Genomic DNA, 23,672 nt, shown 5'->3' on the forward strand with positions numbered 1-23,672 from the left:
ATTGAAGTGAAAAGTTCAGTAATTTCAAAAATCCTCCCGGAGACCTCCTGCAAGAGAACGACAGAAGACCTGCTACTTTGCCAGAAACGAATTCCCAAACGAACCTTTCCAGTCAAGGAGCCCTTTAGGCACTGGATGGTACTTGCCCCCTGTACCCATTCCCACCCCCGCAGGTAACCTCTTTGCCAGGCCCCGAGCACAGGTCTTTGCTTCGGACCTTCTCTGTTCCCTGTCCAGGGTCCTTCCTTCTGTCCTTTCCAGTCCCCATTTCCTGCCTCCCTCCACCCACCCCTCCAGCCAGTCTCTCTCTCTCTCTCTCTCTCCCTCTCCACCTGTGTTCGATCCCCCACAAGAATGACGGCAGACCCCCACTCTCTCAAAGGCTATGCAGAGCAGCAGCCCTCCCCACTCCCTTCACTGGATTAAGAGGAAGGAAGAGGGCACACTCAACTGCAACCGCAACTACCCGCCTGGCAGCCGGGACGGAAGCTTGTGTATTGAGCCAAACAAGTGAGGCGCAGAGGCGGGATCAGGACAGAGCGCAGAGCAGGTTGTAGCATCTCGGTTCTCAGATTCTTGAGAGAAGAGAGCGAGAGTACAGTAAGATGCAACTCGGCACCGGACTCTGAGGCAGGGGCCTGGGTTCAAGTCTCGGCTCAGTCACTGGCTGCCCTGCGATTGTGGCTGCTCTGATTACGCTACGAAGATCCCGTTCCTACACTTTCACCTTCTGGGAACACCTGCTCTTCAACTGTATTGGTCCAGGAGTCATCTTTTCCTTGTTCACTGTGTAGATGTGATACTGGCAGGGATAAAACTGTTCATATCCCTCACTGAGGTTAGAAGGAGCTTGACCATGGAAAAAGTCAGAGACCTAAATTCTAGTCTGTGTGACATCAGGGGTCACAGCTTTACTTATCTGCAGAACAGGCCTCAGTATACCAGTTGTTATAATATTATTATATTATTTGGGGGAGGAAATAACAAACATAGAGACAGATCTTTGAAATATTGGCCTAAAATGCAAGCAGCATCATTAAGGGAGGCATTGGTGTGATCTAGATGTCACCCGATGGGGTTAGGGTTTCATCGGAGCCAACTGCCCTCGATAAAAATGGAATGATTTCCCCAAGTCCAGTCAAAGCTCTTACGTGACATCCCTGAAAGCACAAACTAGGGATCAGTGAACAATGCTTTCCTCCTCCTTCTGAAAACGTGGTAGGATTTAGGGTTTTATGGCAACAAAACTTGTCTTTGTTAAGACGTGACTTGCAAAACAAACCCACATGGGGGAGTTGGCAGTTTCAAATGACAGTACTTTTTTTTTAATGCTGAAACAGCAAATGCTTTTTATGTTCAGATTTTTTTCCTTCTATATTTGTAGATTAAATTTACAACTAAGCAATATTCACTACTACAAACAATTAGACTCTTCCTGAATATTCTTCCAGGGGAGGTGAGTTGGAAGCTTCTCGGTAGGGCTGGGTTGGGGGATTGTGCAAAGGTGAAATCCCACAGCATTAAGGGTCTCTGTCAAAGGTCTTATCAATGATTTGGACGTGAACATAACATATGGGATCAGCAGAGCTGCTAGGCTTCCCTGTCAGGAATCTATGCTTCTGGGAGAGAGGTAGTACCATTCTAACACAGAAAATTTAATTCATTTTTACCTTTTAGTAATGACTTTAAAGATGGTGATTTCATAAGCAAAGATTCCTGAAGACATATTTAAGAATGTGTCATAAAATCAAGCATGCAAACAAAATCATTTACTTTGTTTTCAGATGAATTCTACTTGGTAGTGCTCTCCTAGTAACTGAGATTTAAGAACAAACTCAGAACTCGTACACACAGTGCCGATTTGGAACAGTTCCATACCTATCACTTTATTATATTTTAATGAAACCAGTTGCAGATTGGATGATGGTTATGCGTTCTTTGGCTTTTTAAATACCCTTTTCTCTTGTTAAATCACCCTATGGCTAGGAGATGCCATTGTTCACTTTGCAAGAATGGTGGCAAATTCAAATGACACATATTAACTTTCTTTCTGATTCTGTGATCACAAAAATCTTGCAAAGATGCCACCTTGTGCTATCCTAAAGGCAGTTCAGTTAAAAAAAAAAAAATTACTCGAAGACTTTCTTTTCTTTTAAAGAAGTGAATTGTCTGAGCTGAAATATGGCTTCCTGTTCTACTGCATCAGCTTTCTGTGTTGTTCTCCAGGAACAGGTTTACAAGTTCAAGTTCAGGTTTAAACTAAATAAAACACTCCTCAGGAGTTTATAACTGAGCCTCATTTACATGTGCTCCCTCTGAACTCTACCGGCCTCTGTACACTAGTTTCCAAGGCTTGGGGGAGGAATGTTTTACAGTTGGAATCTGTACTGCTTTCTCAGGCATTTTAGGCTCAGAGGCCAGGCAACAGCAAGCTTTAGTTAGTATTAAAAGTTTCCTCAGATCTACTATAAAGTCAAAGAAAGAGGGGAAGAAAGACAAGGCCAGGCCTGGAGAACTGAATCTTCTTAATTTTCCCGATAAGGCTTTTGTGGTAACATTCCAGTTAAAAAGATTCTGGATGCAAATTCTAGAATTCCATAGTCATTACTTTAGATTTCTCTGAAATCATTTTCAACTCTTTGTGGAAAGTGGTCAATGCATACTTATTCTCTCCAAATATAAGACCTAGGGTTTGTGTAAACTGGTTTTCTGACTTGAAAAATACAGTTAAAAAGTGTTATGAAGATAAATGTCCCCAACTCAGAAGGGACTCCTTATTATGTTTATGAAAAAACCTAAGGGATTTTTGAGGGCAAAAAGATCTCAGGGATTTTCCAGCCAAGTTACACTAAAGAGGAAGAAATGGCTATTTTTGGTTTAGAAGCTTGAAGGGTTGAAGTAGGGCTTCTGAGATGCTCATAGAAATCAATCTGGAGAGAACTGGTTTCCTGGCTGACTGAGATTAAGACTCAGTCTCCTTGCTAAGCAAGGGTCCTGGAGTTCAGAGAAAGCAGTGATGGTCTTTGTGGACAGAAATGGAAGGAGAGCCGGACAAACAATACCAAGAACTCTGTCACTCAACTTCTCTGTGAATTTGAGTTTGGCAAGAAAGTGGGTACAGCAATAATAAACCAATGCTTCAAACACCTGAGTGTTACTCTATAGCATCTCGGCCCTGGAGCAGTTTCCTGATAGGTGGGCACACCCGGCATTGCAGGGCGTGGCATTCCCAGTACTCCAGCTTCAGCAGCTGCATCCCTGCACAGTGACAGGTGATAAGTCAGGTAAACAGCTCAAAAGAAAGCACTGCTGTGGGGATTCAGAGAAGAAACTACCTGGCTCAGGGAAGATGGACTGAGTCCACTGTGAATCTGGTCTCAGTTTGTGCCTCTGATTAAGAACACCTTCCTAGCACCGTGGTTGTGAGGATGAAGTGAAATAATACATGAAAATATGGAAGTGTTTTGTCTTTTAACTTAAGTTAAACTAAGCTGTTAAACAAAGGTGATGCTTTTTTTATGTATGTGTCTTCCTTTCTGACATGGGGAAGACAGAAACCTCATCTCTATATGCTAGCCCATATAGCTTCTTGGCCTGGTACATAATGGGCAGTCACTTTTCTTGGATAAATACAGTAACAGCCTGAGTATGCTGGCTATATCCTCTTTTCTCTCAATCTCTTGAACTTAGCCTAGCTCAAATGCTAGACGCATTGAGGATTTTTAAAATACTAAGTTTCTTCTATTGGATAAAGACACGAATAAAAGTAGAATCCACATAGATGACATTCCGTAGAAATGAAAGATAAAATTAGTTTCTTTGAGGGCGGCAGTTAACTTATGACGACTGAATGAAATCAGGACTCACAACCCTGAGAGTTTCTCTGCCTTTGGTCAGGAACGATTGGCCAAGCTGCAGAAAGATAATAATTTGCATATGTGATAGTCTCTACTATACCATTGGTCACTCATTCCCAAATTACTGAGAATCATATGTTCTTTCCTTTGTCTAGTTTTTGTTTCTCTTCTTTCTTACTCATAAATATCTATTCAATTTTGACTCATTCTCCACTATCCTTTGAATTTCTGCCTTAAGGGTTGTTGCAGGAAACAAAGTAAACATAACTGCCAATGTCAATTTTTTTTTTTAAGTAACTCTGGCAAAATGGTGGATGGGAGGAATTCGATACTCAAATGCTTTGCAGATTTTCCTGAGGATTTAATCTATCCATGCAGCTCTTAATTCTTCTGAAGACAAAATAATTTGATAGTTGACCTGATAGTTCAAAAAGTTTTACATTCATCAGTGTGTTGGTAGGCAGATGCAGATCTAATGTTATTTCATTCATGCTGAATCTTAGGGCAAAACAGTAGTCTCATCCTTCAGCAATTTTCTTTTAGAAACAGAGGCCACCAATTTGGAAACATGCTCCTTGGATGGAGCTACATGGAAGGCACAGGATGAAGAGGGCAAGCTATTGCCTGAACACAAATTAGGCCCTTGGAGAAGCTGCCTTGTCTCTCCTGCACCCTTAGAGTTATTCAGTGGGTACCATGCCTCATCTTACTATGGAGCTTAATTCTGTGCCTGGTTCTTATTCAAAGCAAGCAGCCAGGAAGGGGTGCAGAGGGACAGTCCAGATTTGACATCACTGTCCCCAGAACTGAGGAACACTAGAGAATTCCATAAGGAGTGTCATTCTGCAGTTCTTGTTTTACAAAGGTCATTGTGATGCAAGGCCAAAGGGAAGAGCCATGCAAATAGCGTTCCTGGAAGATGGTGGGGGTGGGTTAAGGGAAAGGATTATGTTATTAGGAGGGAGGGGTGAAGAGAATTTGGTACATCTTTAGACTTTGACAGGAAAAAATATTTGGGAAGAAGCCAGCAGAGAGATACAGCCTGGCCCTAGCTGAATGGTAATGATGGAACTAATAGCAACATTGAGAGCTATCCAGATACCAGAGAGAACAACTGGCAGATATTAAAATCATTATAAGATGTGAAATTATACCTCTTGCTGCGTCATTATCACTACATTTCATAATATTTGTCTAGAAAAGCACACAAAGCCTATCAGGTTAAATTAATCCTAATGATCAATTTCAGTTTTTATTCTAATTAAACGATTTCAATTTAATTAATGTGAGCACAGAAATTAGGCAGAATTACAGATGTAAATGTTGAACTTTAAATCAAAGGTCCTCCCTGCTCCCTGCCTCCTATAAAAGTGCCTTAAAATATTTGCCTGTGAAAGTAGATGGGAGCTTTAACCTTTGTCTGCACTGTGAAGGACAGAAGTTAGAAAAATACGCCACCGAAAGCTTCCCCAGAGCACAGACAGAAGCACAGGTTTAAAAACCACCCATGCACACCCACACCCACATGCACACAATACTAGGTGGTAGTGTGTGAAGATAAATTCTGCACGGTGAACTTTGGAAGTATGTGCTTTTGTTCCTCAGGATTCCAATGCACTTGGGTCAGTCTAATGGATACTGAACTTCTATAAAACACCTCTGTAAAATAGAAACTGTGCACCCATATCCTAAGCCACATATTAAATTACCAGTGCCTTCCCTCCCTGGTGTCAGAAACCTTGCCTCTCAGACCTGCTTTGCCTCTGATCAGCTGTGTGGCTTCACAAGTCGTTTCAGCTCCCTGAGCTTGGGCCCTCTTGTTTGGAGGGGCTGTTTTATCAGAAGCATACACACTTTTTTCCAAAATGCACTTAAAGTCATATCTGAAAAATGATGGGGTGTGGAGGTGACAATCTTTAAGAAAACTATCGGCTTCAGGATTCTGAATTTCTGTAACTTCCCAAAATACCAGCGTCTTAGAATGGATCTGCAAATGGCATGGGGGTACCATGTGTCTGAGTCATCCTATAAACACCTTTAAATAACCTTTCTTCTCCCTTAATAAAAATCCAAAGGAGATGGGATCCAGAGCTCTACAAGTTTGAAGAAGAAAAGGACCTGTAAATGGATTCTTTTCCTACAAAGAAAAGATAAAGATGGCAAAAATATGAAACAGAAAAAAAGATAATGAAAAGAAATGCATGTTCTTTTTTTTTTTTTTTTGTATTTAAAAAACTTGTCCTGGTGAATCATACTTAATAACAGGTCTGTAGTGTCACAGAGTCTTGGTCTTAGAAGAATGTTATAGGCAGCGTAAGGTTCTATGTTATTTCTCTTATCCATAAGATAGCCACAGCTTCTTTTCCCACAAATAAGCCTTCATCCACGAGCCCTCATCATGACTTGTTCACAATTGTATATGAGAATTATTTGACAGCAATCAATCCACTATTATTGTTTGGGGACATTAAAGGAGAACAGCAGAGTCATTTAACAATATAGTTGATTAGTGTAATAGTCATCATTAAATTTAGTAATAATAGTGGGATTTCTCCTTACCTTGGTTAATGATCATGGACAATTCATTTCTTGACTGCCAGTGGTAGAAACGGTTTTTAAAATATTAACTTCTGCCCCTTGGGAATGACACTTAGCCCATCACATTTAATTTTTGACGTTCACTGAACAGCATGATCCTAATCTCTTGATTTTATCATCTTAACTAGGAAACATTAAAATATGGATTGACTCCAGTTGGCAGGAATCTTTATGTTCTTTTCACTAAAAAAGCTATAAATCCAATGGTTGACCTTTTATTTCCAGGTCACAAATGACACCCACTCACTTTTGTCCATTCACATAGGATTTATGTTAGGGTCTACAGGTATAAGCCATGAAAGTTGAACTTTAATGAAATGTCTTTCAAAGATGTGCACTTAACCAAAAATGTCCCACAAAAAATTAGCGGATGGCCTTTTAAAAACATCTATTATATCTTCAGGTTCACTGCTGGCTTCAACTAAGGCTATTTTTCACTTGTAGTAAGTTTCTTTTAATAGTAGCATTTTTCTGAGGATATAAATTAGGCTTGTGTTTGGGATGATAATAGTACCTTAGTTCCCAATTTAAGTTTCTAACCTGAAAGAAGACTTCTGAAATGTTCTCTTTACCATCACCATAATTCATCTATCTCCAGCTGAAAAATGTTCCTTGTCGTTTTTCACAGAATCAATTGTATTGATGGGAGGTGCTCTGTGTTGTCAATCAGGGAAATGTGATTTGATGGGACCCCAAAGCAGTGAGATGGGGGAAGGAATGCCAAACCTGCTCAGGTCCACGCTATCTGAGTGAGATCAATGTTTCCCATAATACTCTTCCTGTCATGTAGCGCCCTGTCACAATTAATAATGTAGAAGGAGCTGATTAACTTAAGTAAAGTGCTCTCTGCTGTGTAAACACATAAAGATCTATGAGGCAAAAAAGGGGGGGGGGACAGGAAAGAACAAAACGTCATTTTTATTTTTCACGTGGAAACGTTCTCACTTTCCATTCTTCTCTTGTAACAATTACTGTACCAGCCATTTTGACGGAGTCGATAAATTGATTTGGGTCTTGATGCTGCAGCAAAGCAGACTGATCTGAGACACCATTATCTGCATTGGAGAGTGTGTGTGTGTGTGTGTGTGTGTGTGTGTGTGTGGTGGGGCTGCACTTTGGTGGCAGAGGGCAAAGGGGCAAAGTCAGGAAAGGCACATCAGCATTGTTCTAGATGGGAAATTAAGGCTCTAACACGGAGCTTCTGGAATGGACAGATGCATGCATGTGTGTGCGCATGTGTGTGCATGTTACGTGTGTGCATGCGTGTGTTGGGAATGGATGGAGAAAAAGAAGCCTTCAACTTGGTTAAAGGATGCAGCCTAAGTAATACAGTATGCACCACTTATTTAAGTCCCGGCGGTATTTCAGTCACTCACAGCCATCTGCAATTCAATGAGGATCACCACCCCATTAGAGCCCAGTCATGTCAGCTGCGTATCTGACAAAATAAACATTCAGAAACTGTGCTCCTAGGTTCATAACTTGTTTTTTGCACTGGGATTGTTTTCTTCTCTCCCTCATCCAGCATAAAGTTTAATAGTTTTTTAATATGAAATTATACCATACATAGAAACTCTCCATATACATTCCTCAGTGTATTTTTCCTCACAACCAGAAACTGAAGCTGTTAGCTGAGCTTTAACTTGCTCCTTGGGAGTATGCTAAGTATGTTCTTAATAAATAAATATCATTCCACTAGCTAGTGAGAGAATTAATGGCACAGTTTATGGAAAATGGACATGGGAGGATGGAGGGAGAGACGACGCAGCCCAGGGGAAAAATTACCAGATTACCTCTGTGGTTCTCACCATATTAACATTTCTATGTCTCTACTGGCAATCACGGGTCCCTGGTCCCAAAGATGAAGGAGATACATCCTGCCTCACTTCTGGTGCTGACGGAGGTTCCATTCTAAGGAGTGAAAAGGCAGCAGCATACGTCAGCTTTCCCTGTGCCAGGGTGGGGTGCTGGGGGCTTTACATTCTAACCATATTGAATTTTCACAAAACTCTAAGTGGAATGCACAATTAATTTATAATTTTAAAAATGTGACATCTAAGGGTCAGAAAGGCTAAAAATTACCCCAAGGTCACTGTGGAAGTCTGCTCAGGCTGCCATAACAAAATACCATAGACTGAGTGGCTTAAACAACAGAAATTTATCTTCTCACAGTTCTGGAGTGGAAGTCCAAGACCAAAGTTCTAACTGATTTGGTACCCAGGGAAGGTCATCTCCCTGGATTGCAAATGGCTGCCTTCTTGCTGAGTCCTCACATGACAGAGAGCATGCTCTCTGGTGTCTTTTCTTTTCTTTTGGTTAGCTGCACTGCGTGTCTTATGGGATCTTAGTTCCCCGACCAGGGATTGAACCTGGGGCCACAGCAGTGAAAGCACTGAGTCCTAACCATTGGACCGCCAGGGAATTCCCTGTCTTTTCTTAAAAGACCACTAATCCCATCATAAGGGTCTCACCCTCATCTAAACCTAACTACTTCTCAAAGGCCCCATCTTCAAATACTATCACATTGGGGGTTAGGGCTTCAACATATGGAATTGGGGGGGGGTTACAATTTAATCCATATGAGTCATGTACTGAGATAAATCAAAATCAAGTCCATCTGGCTCCAAAGCTTCTGTTTTCTCTACCGTGTTATGCTGCCTTGCAGAGGAGAGTACCTTATGACCATAGGTCTTAATGCTGCTACTACCTGTAAAATCTCAGACCTCATGCATGGTAAACCAAGCTAAGTTAAGGTTTCTTCACATATAGAGATCCCACTGTGCCCTTCATCTGCTTCCCATCTCCCGCAGAATAAAGTCCAAGTGCCTTATCATTGTATAAAAGCATGTACGTATTCACGACTAGACCCCGTTTAACTTGCCAGCCTCATTACTCGACATTCTCTGTCATTTACCTTACATTAACCAACATATGAAACAGAATTCTCTGAACACACACCACTGTTTCTCTGCATGTGCTGTTCCCCTCTCCTGGAATGGAACTATTTCTGTCTCCTTCCGAACTAGCTCATGTGAAATCTCCTCTAGAATATCTTCCATGAATTCCCTGCTTCTCCCCCGGGTTAATTATCTACTCTCTGCACTACCTGTAGATTATACATACTTCAACTGTTTCCCTTACCATATCTTACTATAATTTGTTTCCTTTTCTCCTTAAAAGTCTGTGAGCAATGGATGGCAGGGATTGGATCATATATATCAGTAGTACCCTGGTGTGGTAGTTACCAGGGATATAGTATGTGCTCAGTAAATTCTGGTTTCTTTTTTCTCCCTAAGGACAGCTGGTGAGTGGGACAGATGAGCTAGGAATCCAGATATTTTGACTCCTAGTCCAGTGCTCATTTTACTCTACCAAGATGCACTATGGTCAGTTCCCTTACTAGACCTTGCCATTGTATTCTCCTTCCATTCCCCCCACCCCTGACCCCTGGTACTACTGCTTCCCCAATACACATACATAACACTTGGCCATAGGTCCACAGAAGGGAGATTGTACTTGAGAGGGGCAGAACCTGTGTTCCACGAAGGCCGCCTTAAATTTCCTTTAACATGCAGCATATCCAGCCTTGGAAGGCAGTGTTGGGCACTTCCCACATCGTTAAGGCAGAGCCCCGTGGGCCCAAGGCTGCCCTGTGCTGGGGATGTTTGTGCCTGGGCTGCAGCTCCATTTAGCCCAACACATTCCAATTCTGGGGGTGGGGGGTAGGGGGGTGGGACAGGTGGCAGCATGTGCGGGGAAGGGAGAGTGTGAAGGCGAGGAACACGGGGCCAGGACAGCCTGTCCTAACCCAGTGTCCCAGCTCCAACCCAGGGATCCAGCTTATCACAAGATCATGTGGTTCATTAGTTAATGTGTAAAGCATTTGGAAAGTGAAAAGCCAATTAGAAGTGCTAAGTTACTTTGTCTCTGCTATAAAGGAAGCGATGTGAAGCCTAAGGAAAAATTCTCAGGCAAATATTTTGGGGGAAGCCTGCGCTGTGGAATGTAACTTAATGAACAGGCTCCAATGAAAGGCTATACCCCCAAAACATAGGCCACTGATAAAAGAATGTGTCTTCGTCCTCAATAAACAAACAGGAAGGTAAACAAGTGGGTGTGGGAAAAGTGGCCAGGAAGAATCATTGAGAACTCACGTGAGATCTTTGAGAATCTCACATTAGACAATAGGCTCTGGCCTTGGAACTATGTGTATCTGTGGAACCTTCAAGGTCTTAGACTCATTAGAAGGCCTGGGAAAGCCTGTGTCCTAAAGGAACCTCTCCTAATGCGAACAGTCATTATTTAGAGTGCAGAAACATTTGGTAAAGCAAATTCTTCGCCGGTATGGGATTTCCACATGCAGGGGCTTTGTGGAAAGTGGGAACCCCACCTGTACTGCCTTCTCTCCTCAGAGCATGTAGCAGGGCCAATGCACTCATTTTCCTGTTCTCTGAACTCTGTTGACTCAAGCTCAGCAAAACCAGGCTCTTTTCTTTTGCAAAGGAAGCATCTGGTTCCAAGTCATAAAAGAGAAACCCAGAACCTATTGCTGACTGTTTGATAAGCACCTGGGAGGGCACGTGGAGGGCACTGTTTCCCAGAGTTCCCCTGCAATTACAAAGGCACATGTCCTTCAACGCAGCCTTTTCAGAGTCCTCGTTTACCAGAAGAACCTTGACCCAGCCCTGTGGGAGCTGGTCTGCAGAAAACTCCAGTACTTCTGCCCAAATCCTGGACTCCAACAGAGGGCTGAAATGAGATGATCACTGTACACTCATACATGCACACAGCATACCTGTCTCCTAGATGCACAGGGAGTGAGTGTGGAGGAAAGGCACTGGAAGGAGACAAGCAGCAAGAGAGGAAAGGAGTCAAGTGCAAGAACAGGAGTTGAAAACAGCATGAAACCTACCAGGGAACGGGGAAAAAGGAAGATGGGAGATACTGTTAACAATCTACCCACTATCTATTGCCCCTTCTTTCTGCAATTTTGTTTAGGGAGGACAATGTGACCAACCCTGGGTAATGAGTCATGATCATAGCCAATCAAGATAGTTTTGTGTTGGCTTTCCTGGCATCTTTTGCAACTAAAGATTAAAATGTGACCAGCTTTAGTCAATGAGACCCAAGTAGAAATTTGGTAACAGGAAACAGGGAAGGAATAAGGCAGGATCTTTGTTCCCTGATATAAGAGGAATACGGGGGAAGGATATGGGTATGATGCCTGGAGCTGCAGCAGTCATTTTGCAGTCAGAGGCACCTGCTTGTGGATGCTAAGAATGGTAGAGCAGAATGTTAGAAAGAGCAAGGTTCCTGCTGGCAACATGTAGCAGCTGAAACAATGCCAACAACCACTCACTGACAGATTTCTTGCTATGTGAGAAAAGGAAACCTGATTGGCTGAAGCCACACTTAATTGGGTTTTCTTCTATGAGGTAGATACTTTATCGTCTTCATTTCATAGATAAGGAAACAGAATTTTAAAGGGTAACATGTCCAAGATCACTCAGATAAATGGCACAGCCAGGATGTGAAAACAAGTCTATTGTACTCTCCGATTCATGACTTTTTCCTTGTTCCCCTAAAGAAATCAGACCATGAGCGTCAAGAGCATTTCCCTTAGGAAGCCTCCTACGCTGCTGGTGGGAATTAAGTTGGTGCAGCCACTATGGAGAACAGTATGGATGGTCCTCAAAAAACTAAAAATAGAGTTGCCATATGATCCAACAATCCCATTCCTGGGCGTATATCCAGACAAAAATATAATTCAAAAAGATACACACACCTCCTATGTTCACAGCAGCACTATTCACAATAGCCAAGACATGGAAACAATCTAAATGTCCATCGACAGATGAATGGATAAAGAAGATGTACACATATAGAATGGAATACTACTCAGCCATAAAAAAGAATGAAGTAATGCCATTTGCAGAAACATGGATGCAACTAGAGATTATCATACTAAGTGAAGTAAGTCAGAAAGAGAAAGACAAATACCATATGATATCACTTATATGTGGAATATAAAATATGGCACAAAAATGAACTTTCGTGAAACAGAAACAGACTCACAGACATAGAGAACAGACTCGGGTTGACAAGGGGGAGGGGAGAGTGAGAAAGAGATGAAGTGGGAGTTTGGGGTTAGCAGATGCAAACTATTATATATAGAATGGATAAACAACAAGGTCCTACTGTATAGCACAGGGAACTATATTCAATATTCTGTGATAAACCATAATGGAAAAGAATATATATATAAAAAGAATGCATATATATGTATAACTGAATCACTTTGTTGTACAGCAAAAATTAACACAACATTGTAAATCAACTATATTTCAGTTTTAAAAAAAAGAGCATTTCCCTCAGTATCCTGAAACTTCCACTGACTGGAAACATCATTATCAAGACACATTTCAGGGCTGGAAATTTTGACAGCAGTTCTGCATTTGATACTATGGTTTTCTGACTTCACTGTAAGGCTATCATCAAATTCTGATCTAACTCCTCTCAGCTCTTTACACCCATTCACAGCTTCTTGTTTCAATCTTTCCCCCCCCCCGCTTCATTTTCTATCCCACTTTTCCCACAATCCCAAGGGCTAATTAAACAAATACCAGACGTTTGGTCCTTTTTCTTCTTCCACGAAATCTAAAATTTCCTGCGAAATCTCCCTTTCCTCTTCCCCTTCTCCATTGCCATTGATCTCATTTAAATACTGGAAAAGAAGCAAGCATGAAAGGAACCACTATTTATTGTGCACCTACTGTGTGCCAGATCCCATGTAAGCACCTTAATTCTTTCAACGATCATCAATTTGCTTCAACTAAGAAGTTTCCCCAAATCTTTTTGGAGCAAGGCAACAAACAAACAGAAAGGCTAAAACCAAACCAAAATATGCCATTAAACATGATGGGATCTCCAAAGTATTAAAAACTAAGGGAGAAAAAGGAGACCAGTACCTAGAACTGAGGCTCTCGCTTGGTTCAGAAGTGAAATTTGTGGCTGAGGACAACTAAAATGTGCTGCCCAAATAAAACTTGAAAGACAAAGGTTCTGTTTATTGAAAAATGTATTTTAAGCGTGTCTCATAGGCTGTCCGTGAGTCAGCTGCCAAGTGTTTGCGAAGAGAACGTGGTAAGAACTTACAGGCTGGGGTGGGGGCTGGGAAGCTGGGGGAGTCGCTCCTGCCCACAGTAAGAGGGAGCAGATGGCAGGGGTAACATCTCCGCGAGGCGGTGCTGACTATTCAACACCTACGGCTGGAGCAGAGAACATAAGGGAAAAGAATGACCAGGCACTGCCTTTCCCCGCAGATTCTGGGGGGGTACATTCATTTGCTACAGTCCTTGCCACCCTCAGAGACATGATTTCCCCTTGGGAAGTCTTCTCTGCCTTGGGGCACAATTTGGCTTAAGAGAAGAAATGGGGTGCAGGGCAAGGATCGATGTACCCAGTTGAATGAGGCTTTTGGAGTACCTTTAGGGCAGGTGCTCAGTGGAAGAATCCACGAGATTCTGATCTTGTGGAGGTGTTGTCCTAATTTTGTCCTAACTGGATGGTTACTTTAGATCCAGCGTTTGGTGGGCAGGTTCTGCCCATATCTACACAGTAGCACATGAGGACACATACAAGTCCTTCCCTGATGGGGCATGCTGAAGGGAGTGTGGGCTCTGGAATCAGAAGCGGGTCTGTGTCCTGGCTCTACGAACCCCCGGCTATGTGGTTCTGGGGAAGTCACTTCCCTCTCTTTAAACCTCAGTTTTAAAATCTGTATAATGGGGATAATGATTACGGCTCTGCCTACTTCAAAGGGTTGCTCTGAAGATCAAATGAGAAAATACTTTGTAATCCAGAAAATACTGTTTCAATATGAGTATAGTTATCAACTGAACAACAAATGCTATTATTTGTTGAGCATTTAACAGGTGTCAAGCATTTACTTTCTCTACACTAACAGAATTTAAGACTCAACACAACCGTAGAAGGTAGATAAATAGTTATCACCATTTTACAGTTAATAAACCAGGCTAGAAAAATTGAATTACAAAGAAAAAATTTTTAAAACTACAAGAAATGAAGTACACATACTACTGCTAAGTGATGAAATAAAGCTCCAACCAAGATCTGAAAGGAAAGCTCACAGTCTCAGCTGCTCTGCTATCTGGGCTCTGGGCAGAGGCTGGTTGCTCTCACAGATGCAGACTAATGTCATTAGTAAAGGTCTTTTTCCCAGGCAGGATGACAGAATGAACTCAGTCTTGATTTCACAGATGCAGGCTAATAGGAAACTGGGGCAGGTCTTCAGAAGAACCAAGTACAGCGTCGGTCCTATTCCTTGATGTAAGAGGATGAGTCAATCTTAGACCATAAAGAGAAAACAGTCAGTAACCTTTCATTATAAATGGTTAAGGATGAAGACAGTATTCAGGAAAGAGAGCAGTTCTGGAGACAGACTGGTTCAAACCCTGGCTACCTCGTTTGCCATGGGGCAAGTATACTCTTTGAAATTTCAGTTTCCTCATCTGTAAAACAGGGATAACAGCACCAATCTCAGAGGGCTCTGAGGCCTGTAGGGAGTGCAGGCACAGAACCTGGCATGCACTGGAGTTTAATACAGAATGCCCATTTGGCCAATTAACTTTTTTCAAAGTTAGGAGTAAATGGAATTTTATCTGCCATTCCTCTCCAATCCTGGGAGTTTTCAGCTGTATGGGCTTGTAACAAAAATGCTCAGATCCAATTCTAACTAGAAGGGGGACGATATTTTTTATTTTCCTTTCTCTAACAAAATCTGAGTTTCCTGCCTTTGCAACTATCCAGGCTGCTCCTTGAACTTCTGTGTGGTACCTAACCTCCTACAGGCAGGCAGCTGGAGTCTGGGCAGGGAATGGCTTCAGCTAACTGCTGTGCAATCTCAAGTGAGCTTGGTGTCCTGGGTGAGAACATTACGCAAGAAGGGCTGTTTCTTGGAAATGAGGGACTGGGGCGGGGGGTCTGGCTGATATGCCAGCAGTGGGAAAGGATTCTAATTTTATCTGCTTGGTCCAGAGAAGACAGAACTCAGCGTGTCTCTCTACCTAAGATGGGATAAAGCCTTATCGACCAGCTCATGGCAAAAATTAAAAGTACAGGAAAAAGGTAAAATGTATAAGAACCAGAGCCATATCATCAGTCCAAAGTTAGACAAGGACAGAAAAACAATCTAGCCTTTTCTGTCCCTTCCACTCTTTGGAAAGTTCTGCTACTCAGCTCTCTGGTCTCAAAGCCTCTTAGGCAAATCCTTATTGTAACTGGTATCACACTGCATTATTAATGTTGTTGTCATTACTATTATTTTTTACATCTGTTTCCTCTATTAGACTTTGAACAACTTGAGGAGAATTGTTATTCCCTGCCTTCTTGGGTTTTGGGAATATAGTCAGAAATGATGAGTGACTAATGAAAGGGACTTAGGAAGTTTTGCATTTTGCAGATTGCCCGAGCTTTGGTTTCTTAGGCAGAGTTTCAGGAATATGACACACAGAATGGCAACAGATCCAAACGCTCTCCATATCCACCACCTCCCTATGTTCCTTGTGCATCCCCACCAAAGGCAGACAACGGGTGCTATGTCCATAATTTAGCTCTGCAGGGACCTCTCCAGATCAACCGGTTTCCAGCACAGTGAAGTGTGTGGTTTGTGCATACATTTGTAAATTTCATGAGGCAAAGGGAGCCACACTGCTTGCCAGTCAGGCAGCTAAATGATTTATTAAGCAAAGGTTACAGCACCTGTGTCTTTTTGTCAACAAATCAGGCCCATGCCATGCCAAGCGATTCTTCTAATAACCCAAATGGTAATTTGGTTTTAAATAGCATTTCAGATACCACAATTCTGTTGAGGTAGAACAGTGATAGATTTGGGTGGCAAAGAAGAAATGCCTGTTTTTTAGTATTGTTTGCACTCATTTTTCATTTTAAAGAATTAGTCTTCATTGGTGTTCTGCAGGTTAAGCATTTTATTTGAACATTCTGATTAAACTAGAACCTGAAAAAAAATGAGTTCTTTGCTCAGTCCTTCTGTGTGGGAATTGGTATTTCTATTTATTACCTCATGATGAAATATTAACTTTTTTTCTCTAAATAAATGCCTCCTCTTAATGGCTCTCGTTTTCAGGGATCAGATTAAATTATGAGACGCAACTGAAATGGCCATTGGCTTTCTGCTGTTTGAGATGATGCCATGCTCTCTTATATCATTCAGTGGGCGTGCAGGGGACATTAATAGTGTCCAAAGTGAAGTAGATACTCTATGCCCCAGAGACTTTTCTATATGTTAGTATCAACTATCATGGTGGACAATACTGAAAAATAAGAGATTCAGGGTGGTCACGGTTTCTTAGAACAGATGGGTGTTCTAAAGGCTGTCAGGAGGTGGCTACCCCCCATGTTAATGATGAGCTACAAAATGGAGGAGTATAAGGAAAACGAAAGGCAAATCATGATAGTAGCAGAGGTAGCAGACAAGTGATTCAGAAGAATGGGACAGATAACTCGGCAGGAATGTTCCAACAGAGCCAAAAGCTGGGGTGAGATAGACAATGCAATTGGAAGGCAGTTTGAAAGAAAACTAGCTCGAGGCAAGGCTAAAGAGAAGGCAATTCTGTCTCAGTGAAGGGAGGAATTCTCTGGAGGAAAAAAGATAGACTGGAAGGGAAGGAGGAGAAAAAATGGCTTTCAATTATCCATGTTATCTTTCCCTACCAATCACTACAGACGATGAATAGGTGCAATAAAAGCCAATATTCAATTATTCCAATTTACATGGAAAGAAGGCCATAATATATTGTTACGGGGAAGAAACAGCAGGTTACCCAACAGTGTATATAATATCTCATTTTTGCAATATATTTGTATGCATCGAAGCAGCCTGGATGGATTTAGACAGAAATGTTAACAGTAGGACTACAAGGGATTTTTATTATTTTTCCCATCTGTATTTTCCACAATTAACATGTATCACCACTGTAATAAGAAAAAGTCATTATTTTTAAACTTCCTTACGAATCATTTAGATTCAACCCGTATCTGCTGGCTACCCACTATGTGTTGGACACGAGAGCACAAAATGACAGTGGGTTTTTTGGTAAACAATCCACTCTTCCTGGCTGTTTTACAGAATTTTAGACTCTCAAGTGGAGAAAGGACCATGAAGAGTTTATCTAATGATTACATTTTAAAAATTGTGGTGAAGTACACACAACATAAAATTTACCATCTTAACCATTTTTAAGTGGACAGTTTAGTGATATTCAGGACATTCACGGTGTTGTGTAACCATCACCACCATACATCTTCAGAGCTTTTTTCATCTTATAAGACTAACACTCTGTACCACCAAACAATAACTCTCTATTCTGCCCTCTCCCCGGCTCTTGGCAACCACCATTCTACTTTTTGTCTCTATGAATTTGACTACACTAGGTACCTCACATAAGTGGAATCGTATAGTATTCGTCCTTTTGGGACTGGACTATTTCACTTTGCATAATGTCTTCAAAGTTCACCTACGTTGTAACATACTGCAGAAGTCCCTTTCTTTTCAATTCTGAATAATATGTATGATACCACATTAAAATGGTATATACACAATAAAATGTATATACCGTATTTTGTTTATCCATTTATCTGTCAATGGATATTTGGATTGCTTTTACCTTTTGGCTATTGTGAATAATGCTGTGAAGAACATGGGTGTACAAGTATCTCTTGGAGACCCGGCTTTCAATCCTTTGGGGTATATACTCATGATTAGATTTTAGTGCAATCTCAGATTTAAAACCAGGGAATACACCAGTGGTATTCCTGAGAGTTGAGCATCAGTCTCTGTTTGAATATCTGCAGGGAAAGGTGCTCACCGGCCCATGAGGCAGTACAGCACAGTGGTTTGAGAGCATAGGCCTTGGAGTCAGACAAAACTGGGGAGGCATTCTTGCTCTGCCTCTCACCATGTGTGGCCTTGGGAAAATCAACAATCTCTTCAGATCTCAGGTTTCAAATCTATGAAGTGGAGATAATTATATATATCCTATTGGGTAGCTGTCAAGATTCGTTGGATAATGTACCTAAGGTACTCAGTACGTAGAAAATGCTCAATAAATAGAGGCTATGTATAATCAAAGAACTCTCTTTTGTTTTGTTTTTTTTTTTAAAGAAAGGTCTTATGATAAACTGAAAGCTGCCTACTTCAAATGTCTATTCATTAGTTGGAATTCTATCTGCTGGAAAAAACAGGGACCGTATCTAATCTGTCTTCTACAGGTTGATGTTTCAAGAGGTTTCTTTGGGGAAAAGGGAGACCATTTTATTTTGTATTTGTTTATGGATTTCTGTCCAGGATACCTCTCCTGCATTTATAAAGCTTACCTATCTGCTTGGGTGACACTTCAATTTTTACTTCTTTAAAGGCAGAAAAGAAAATATTGTTTTTCCAGAAAACTTTTCCCATAATTCAACTAATACAAATTTCATGCCTTATTAACAAAAATATTTATATAGAAAAATGCAAGCTTGCCTAGGAAACGACTAATCTGCAGGCCACGTTCAAATTATGTCTTTAAAAATTCCTCTTCTGATGTCCTCTCAAAAAGAGTACCTAAAAATATTATTTTTATGATCTATATCTATATATGCCTACCACTTTAAATGGTTCCAGATATGTTTTTGGGGAAAAAGAGTAACTCCATTAGCGTGGTTTCTCATAAGACAATTGGGGATGGCTTTCTTCAAGCCAAAAGTGGCAGGTGTCACTGTGATAAAAAACATTTAAGCTGTTGTCTCTATGATGCCAAATATTTAACAGAAACCCAAAAAATTCAGTTCCAGATGCCAATACTGGGTCTACATGACATCATTCATACAGATGCGTAGAAAATCTGGATTTTTAAGAATTGAATTTTTGTGGTCAACATCATGAAGACTCAGTTTCTGGGTTAAATAAGGCATTTGTGAAACAAAGCCATGTTGGAATAGAATACGTTTTGATTATAGAGAAACAAATTGAATGGAATGCAGGGTACAGTTTCAGTTCAGTGAATCACAGCTTATATAAAAATACTATATAAAATACAAAACAGGACATTTCCAAACTGCATTTTTGAGGTTCTTAATGAAGTAACCTGAGCCCACTGGTGCTTTGAGAAAAGCAATCATCCAATGTAAAGCTACTGTCCCCAGTTCTCCCCTTCTCATTGACCTTGATCATGTGAGCCAGAAGTACAATAAGAAATGTTCTTCTACTGTAATGCCTTTGAGGTAATTATTCAACTTCAAATTCACCAGTTAAATATTTGAAGGTATGGGAAAATAAGCAATAAACTTGAACGATTTTATGGGGAGTACTGAATAGGCGAAGTTAATCCCAGATGCCATGTACCTGCCAGTTTCAGAAGAAACAGCAGAAGTGGGAAATTCAAGAGTTAACCTTCTCCCTCCCCTCCCTCCTTCCTCTCTCCCTCTCCTCCCAGCTGCCTCCTCTGAGGCTGTACTTTCCGTGACCCTGCTTCGGTGTAAGGAAGGCTTCAGATGCAATGCTGTTTAACCCACGCTGTCGACACAGCAATAAACTAAAACCCTTCGCAGAGAAAGCAAACGGACCCAGGAAAGCAAATCTATCTCGTTCATAAGCACCTGCTCATAGTGTTACAAACAAAGATGAATAGTTATAAATTAGGCATCTGGAGATTACATACCGAGGCGCATGCACAAAATATCTTGGAGAATTTTTCAAACACTGTGTTGAGAACCTCAAAGAGAAAATTCTTTATGTCAATTCTGATAATATACAGTCACATTCCGATTAGGAGATCAGAGAGTAGATTCTTCCAAAACTCGCATCTAATTCTATTCCACAACTCTCTAAGTATCTTTATATATGCTACCTTTGAATTCCAAAAGTCTTTCACTGTTTCTCAATTAACAGCAGCTATTTCAAAACTTTTAAAAGAGATTCTTTCTCCTTGGCCTATACTAGCACAAAACACAACTATCTATTGAAAAACAAACTCTAGATGTCCTGGCATACTCTTTTTCAATCACCTACCTCAAAATATGACATTATATTCACATAATCCCCTCCCACCCCACTGGGGCCAGCGAAGCCAGTAACAAACACCTCCTATTTCAGTACCAACACCAGCAACTTAACAGCGCTCAGGAACCCTTTCTTTTCCTTTCTCTTAGAAAGTCTGCCAGGTTCCTGGGGACCCTATAATGAGTACATAAGAGGGACTGGCCCCCCATTCCCAGCATGCACTCTGATGTCGCCGGCAGCCAGAGTATACTTTCCAGGTTCAATAGGGGCCTACTTCTGTCTGCTTGCACGTAGAGAGGCACAGATTCCTAAAAGAGGGAGCACACGCTATCCAGCCTGGGAAAATTTTCTTCCCATAGCAAAAGCAGTTCTGGCACAGAAGCCCTCCTCTCCTACCCCCTCAATACAAGAAGCAAAAATTGCAGGCACTGTTTTCCATGATTTCTAAGAACACATGGAAATGTGGCTGGAGGGCCAGGATGGGTAGGGGTCGGGAGGAAAGGGGACTGAACAGGGGCTGGGAAATGCAGCCTGTTGTGCCGAAAGACGAGTTACAATGCACCTGATGAATAAAACAAGCTGCACCACATACAGAAAAGATGAGAGCGGCCCACCTGTGTCTGTTGAGGGATATTTACAAAGCTTGGATCCCGTGGTCCAACACTGACGAATCGGTTTGCGGGGGAGGTGCTGGGTGTCGAGTAGGCTGTGAAGGGAAGGGACACATGCGTTCAGGAAGCAGCACGAGATTGCACACAGAAACAACACCAAAACACACAGTCTCCGAGCCTACGTGGCTGATTAACAAGGAAATGTGCAAACACTGTAGCTAGCAGAGGGATCTGGCTAGCAAGGGCGTTTTAGACAGTCAAAAAGGGAAGGAGTGTTGGCTTCCAAAGACTGTTGGAATAAAACGATGTCAAATTGGTGCTCAAATGAGCTCTTTTCTCCTTCCATCATACAAATTAGAACATGCAGGACATTTGTAAAGTATACTTTCTGAGTTAAACATGAGCTCTGGGGTCAGAAAGAGATATCCTAGTCTTTAAAAGCACAGGAGAAAGAAATTAGGTAGAAAGGGGAGGAAAGTAGTTCATTTTACAACCTTACTTTTCACACTATTACCCTCCTAAAGATCATGAAATGTTCCTGTGCCTCTATCTCTAAATATGGAAGAGGAGTCTTTATAGAAGGGACTGGGTTCTCCAGAAAAGTGGTGGAAAGCTATTTAGAGCACGCTATCTTTACAGGCTCAGGGGGGCATCTAGAATTTTATGATGCACAAAATGCTCTTAGAGTACTAACATTTGTAGTCTTCCCACCCTAGAACCCTTCTGTTCAGGTACAAACCATCAAGATCCCGTGTAAACCTGGAACCTCAGGTACCACACTTCAGCCAACTATCCTTTTCACAGTACATGAACGTTTTGTTGTTGGTTTTTATACTCATATTTCAGAGCTTCACTATAGTTTAGAGAGAAAAAAATTCTGTGGTTCTGGTGTTTCATTGGTTCATATATCCAAATGAACATTTTGTTTTCTGGTGTCTTTCAGTTCACTTCTTTACCACAAACTCCAAGGATTTATTCACATTCCTTCTTTACTAAAATTTTTAGATAGACTATTACTTAATTTCAAATTTCTTAACAATACTTGTAAAAGGCATAAGTTTTCTGGACTAACACGAGACATGCACCATCTAAAAGATGAAAAGGGTTTGCATTTCTTAAAAAACACAGATAATTGAGGGAATACTACCAAATTCATTTGCCAGATTTTTTTCCCCTTGTGGACATCATCTGCTTCTCTTCCTTTGATTTTCTGTTTCACAGAAAACTGCTCAGACTTCTTGTTTCCCTTGTTAAGCACATCTAGACATAAAATTTCCACCAATCTAGGCCAAGTCCTATTGGTCATTAGAGCTAAGTCACCCACGCAGAGCTGTGATGGTCACGTGGGTATGGTTGTGTTAAATCAGCATCGAACAGAGGAGGAACATAAGGTTCCCCTGATGTCTATTATTAAGAAACTTTTTGTTGTTGTCGTGTTTGTTTTAGAAGAATTCGTCCAATAACAGCTTTATGTAAAGTGATCTAAACGTATGGTACTCTGTACTGTCTAGCAACGTGAATCTACTGATTTCTTCCCCAGCCTATCCTATGTCAGATTAACCTGAACAGATTTGAGAAATACCTCTGCATTTAGCCATTCTGTATGTGCCTCTCACTCACTGGTATGGGGGAAATTTGCTTTTTTAAAAAGCTCAGTAAAATACTCTTTATTGATTGTTTCATCCAGCCTATTGCTCTACTTTGATATGCTTTCAGAAGTCTCAACAGAAAGTTATGTATTGAAAATGATGTACTATAATTAGCTGGCAGTGAATTTACCTGCTTCTAGGGCACAAAGAGGATGTGGGAGAGATAAGGAGGAAGCTAGTAGATAAAATAACCTGTTAGCCGTTAGGAGGAAAAAAAGTGTTTTTTCACATGTGAATAGGTAGGTAGGTTGAGAAGGAACAAAAAGGCATGAAGAGTAAGCTGAGGTTCTGAGACTAAATGACTGATGACAGATGCTGAACCACGAGGCCTTGGTTTGATGGTCCTAGCGGAGCAGTGTGTGCATGTCAGCCCTGGTCACTGCAGACACACAGCAGGATTTCCTATGACGTTTTTACCATACTGGTGACGTCAGAAACACGCATGCTGATTGATCCTAGGATACATGGTACTTTTTTTTCTTTTTCTTTTTGGCGTGTGAATATAGTTCTTCGTTGACCATACATAGCACTAAATCTGGAAAAGTGTGTATTACATTCCATTCTCTATCTTGCCTTTTTTTTTTTTTTTTTTTTTTTTTGCGGTACGCGGGCCTCTCACTGTTGTGGCCTCTCCCGTTGCGGAGCACAGGTTCCGGACGCACAGGCTCAGCGGCCATGGCTCACGGGCCCAGCCGCTCCGCGGCATGTGGGATGCCCCTGGACCGGGACACAAACCCGCGTCGCCTGCATTGGCAGGTAGACTCTCAACCACTGCGCCACCAGGGAAGCCCTGCCATTTTGAAAGTAGGGTTAGCATCCAAATAATTGAGCCACTCAAAATTACCATGAGGCTAACAATTGGCTATTGTCCCTTCTT

General features: G+C 41.4%; 1 protein-coding gene across 17 annotated transcripts in view; it reads right to left on the reverse strand.

The window, feature by feature from the left end:
* The window catches only part of NFIA (nuclear factor I A), a 390,456-nt gene that overhangs the window by 15,317 nt on the left and 351,467 nt on the right, over positions 1–23,672 (reverse strand). For 12 of the 17 annotated variants that reach the window (XM_089921858.1, XM_089921837.1, XM_089921831.1 and 9 more), the window contains 2 exons: positions 21,150–21,241; positions 8,264–8,366 (listed from right to left, as the gene is read on the reverse strand). The exons of 2 other annotated variants lie outside the window; for them this stretch is intronic. In XM_089921858.1, coding sequence (XP_089777984.1) covers positions 8,295–8,366; positions 21,150–21,241 — 164 coding nt within the window. In that variant the 3' untranslated portion in view covers positions 8,264–8,294. Of the gene's footprint in view, positions 1–8,263; positions 8,367–17,396; positions 21,242–23,672 lie in introns of those variants that run through there. 3 more of the 17 variants (XM_089921781.1, XM_089921773.1, XM_089921815.1) reach the window with 2 other exon arrangements.

Source organism: Delphinapterus leucas, chromosome 1, assembly GCF_059928025.1.
Source record: "Delphinapterus leucas isolate spDelLeu-1000000601 "Yukka" chromosome 1, BTC_Dleu_Yukka2, whole genome shotgun sequence".
NCBI lineage: Eukaryota > Metazoa > Chordata > Mammalia > Artiodactyla > Monodontidae > Delphinapterus > Delphinapterus leucas.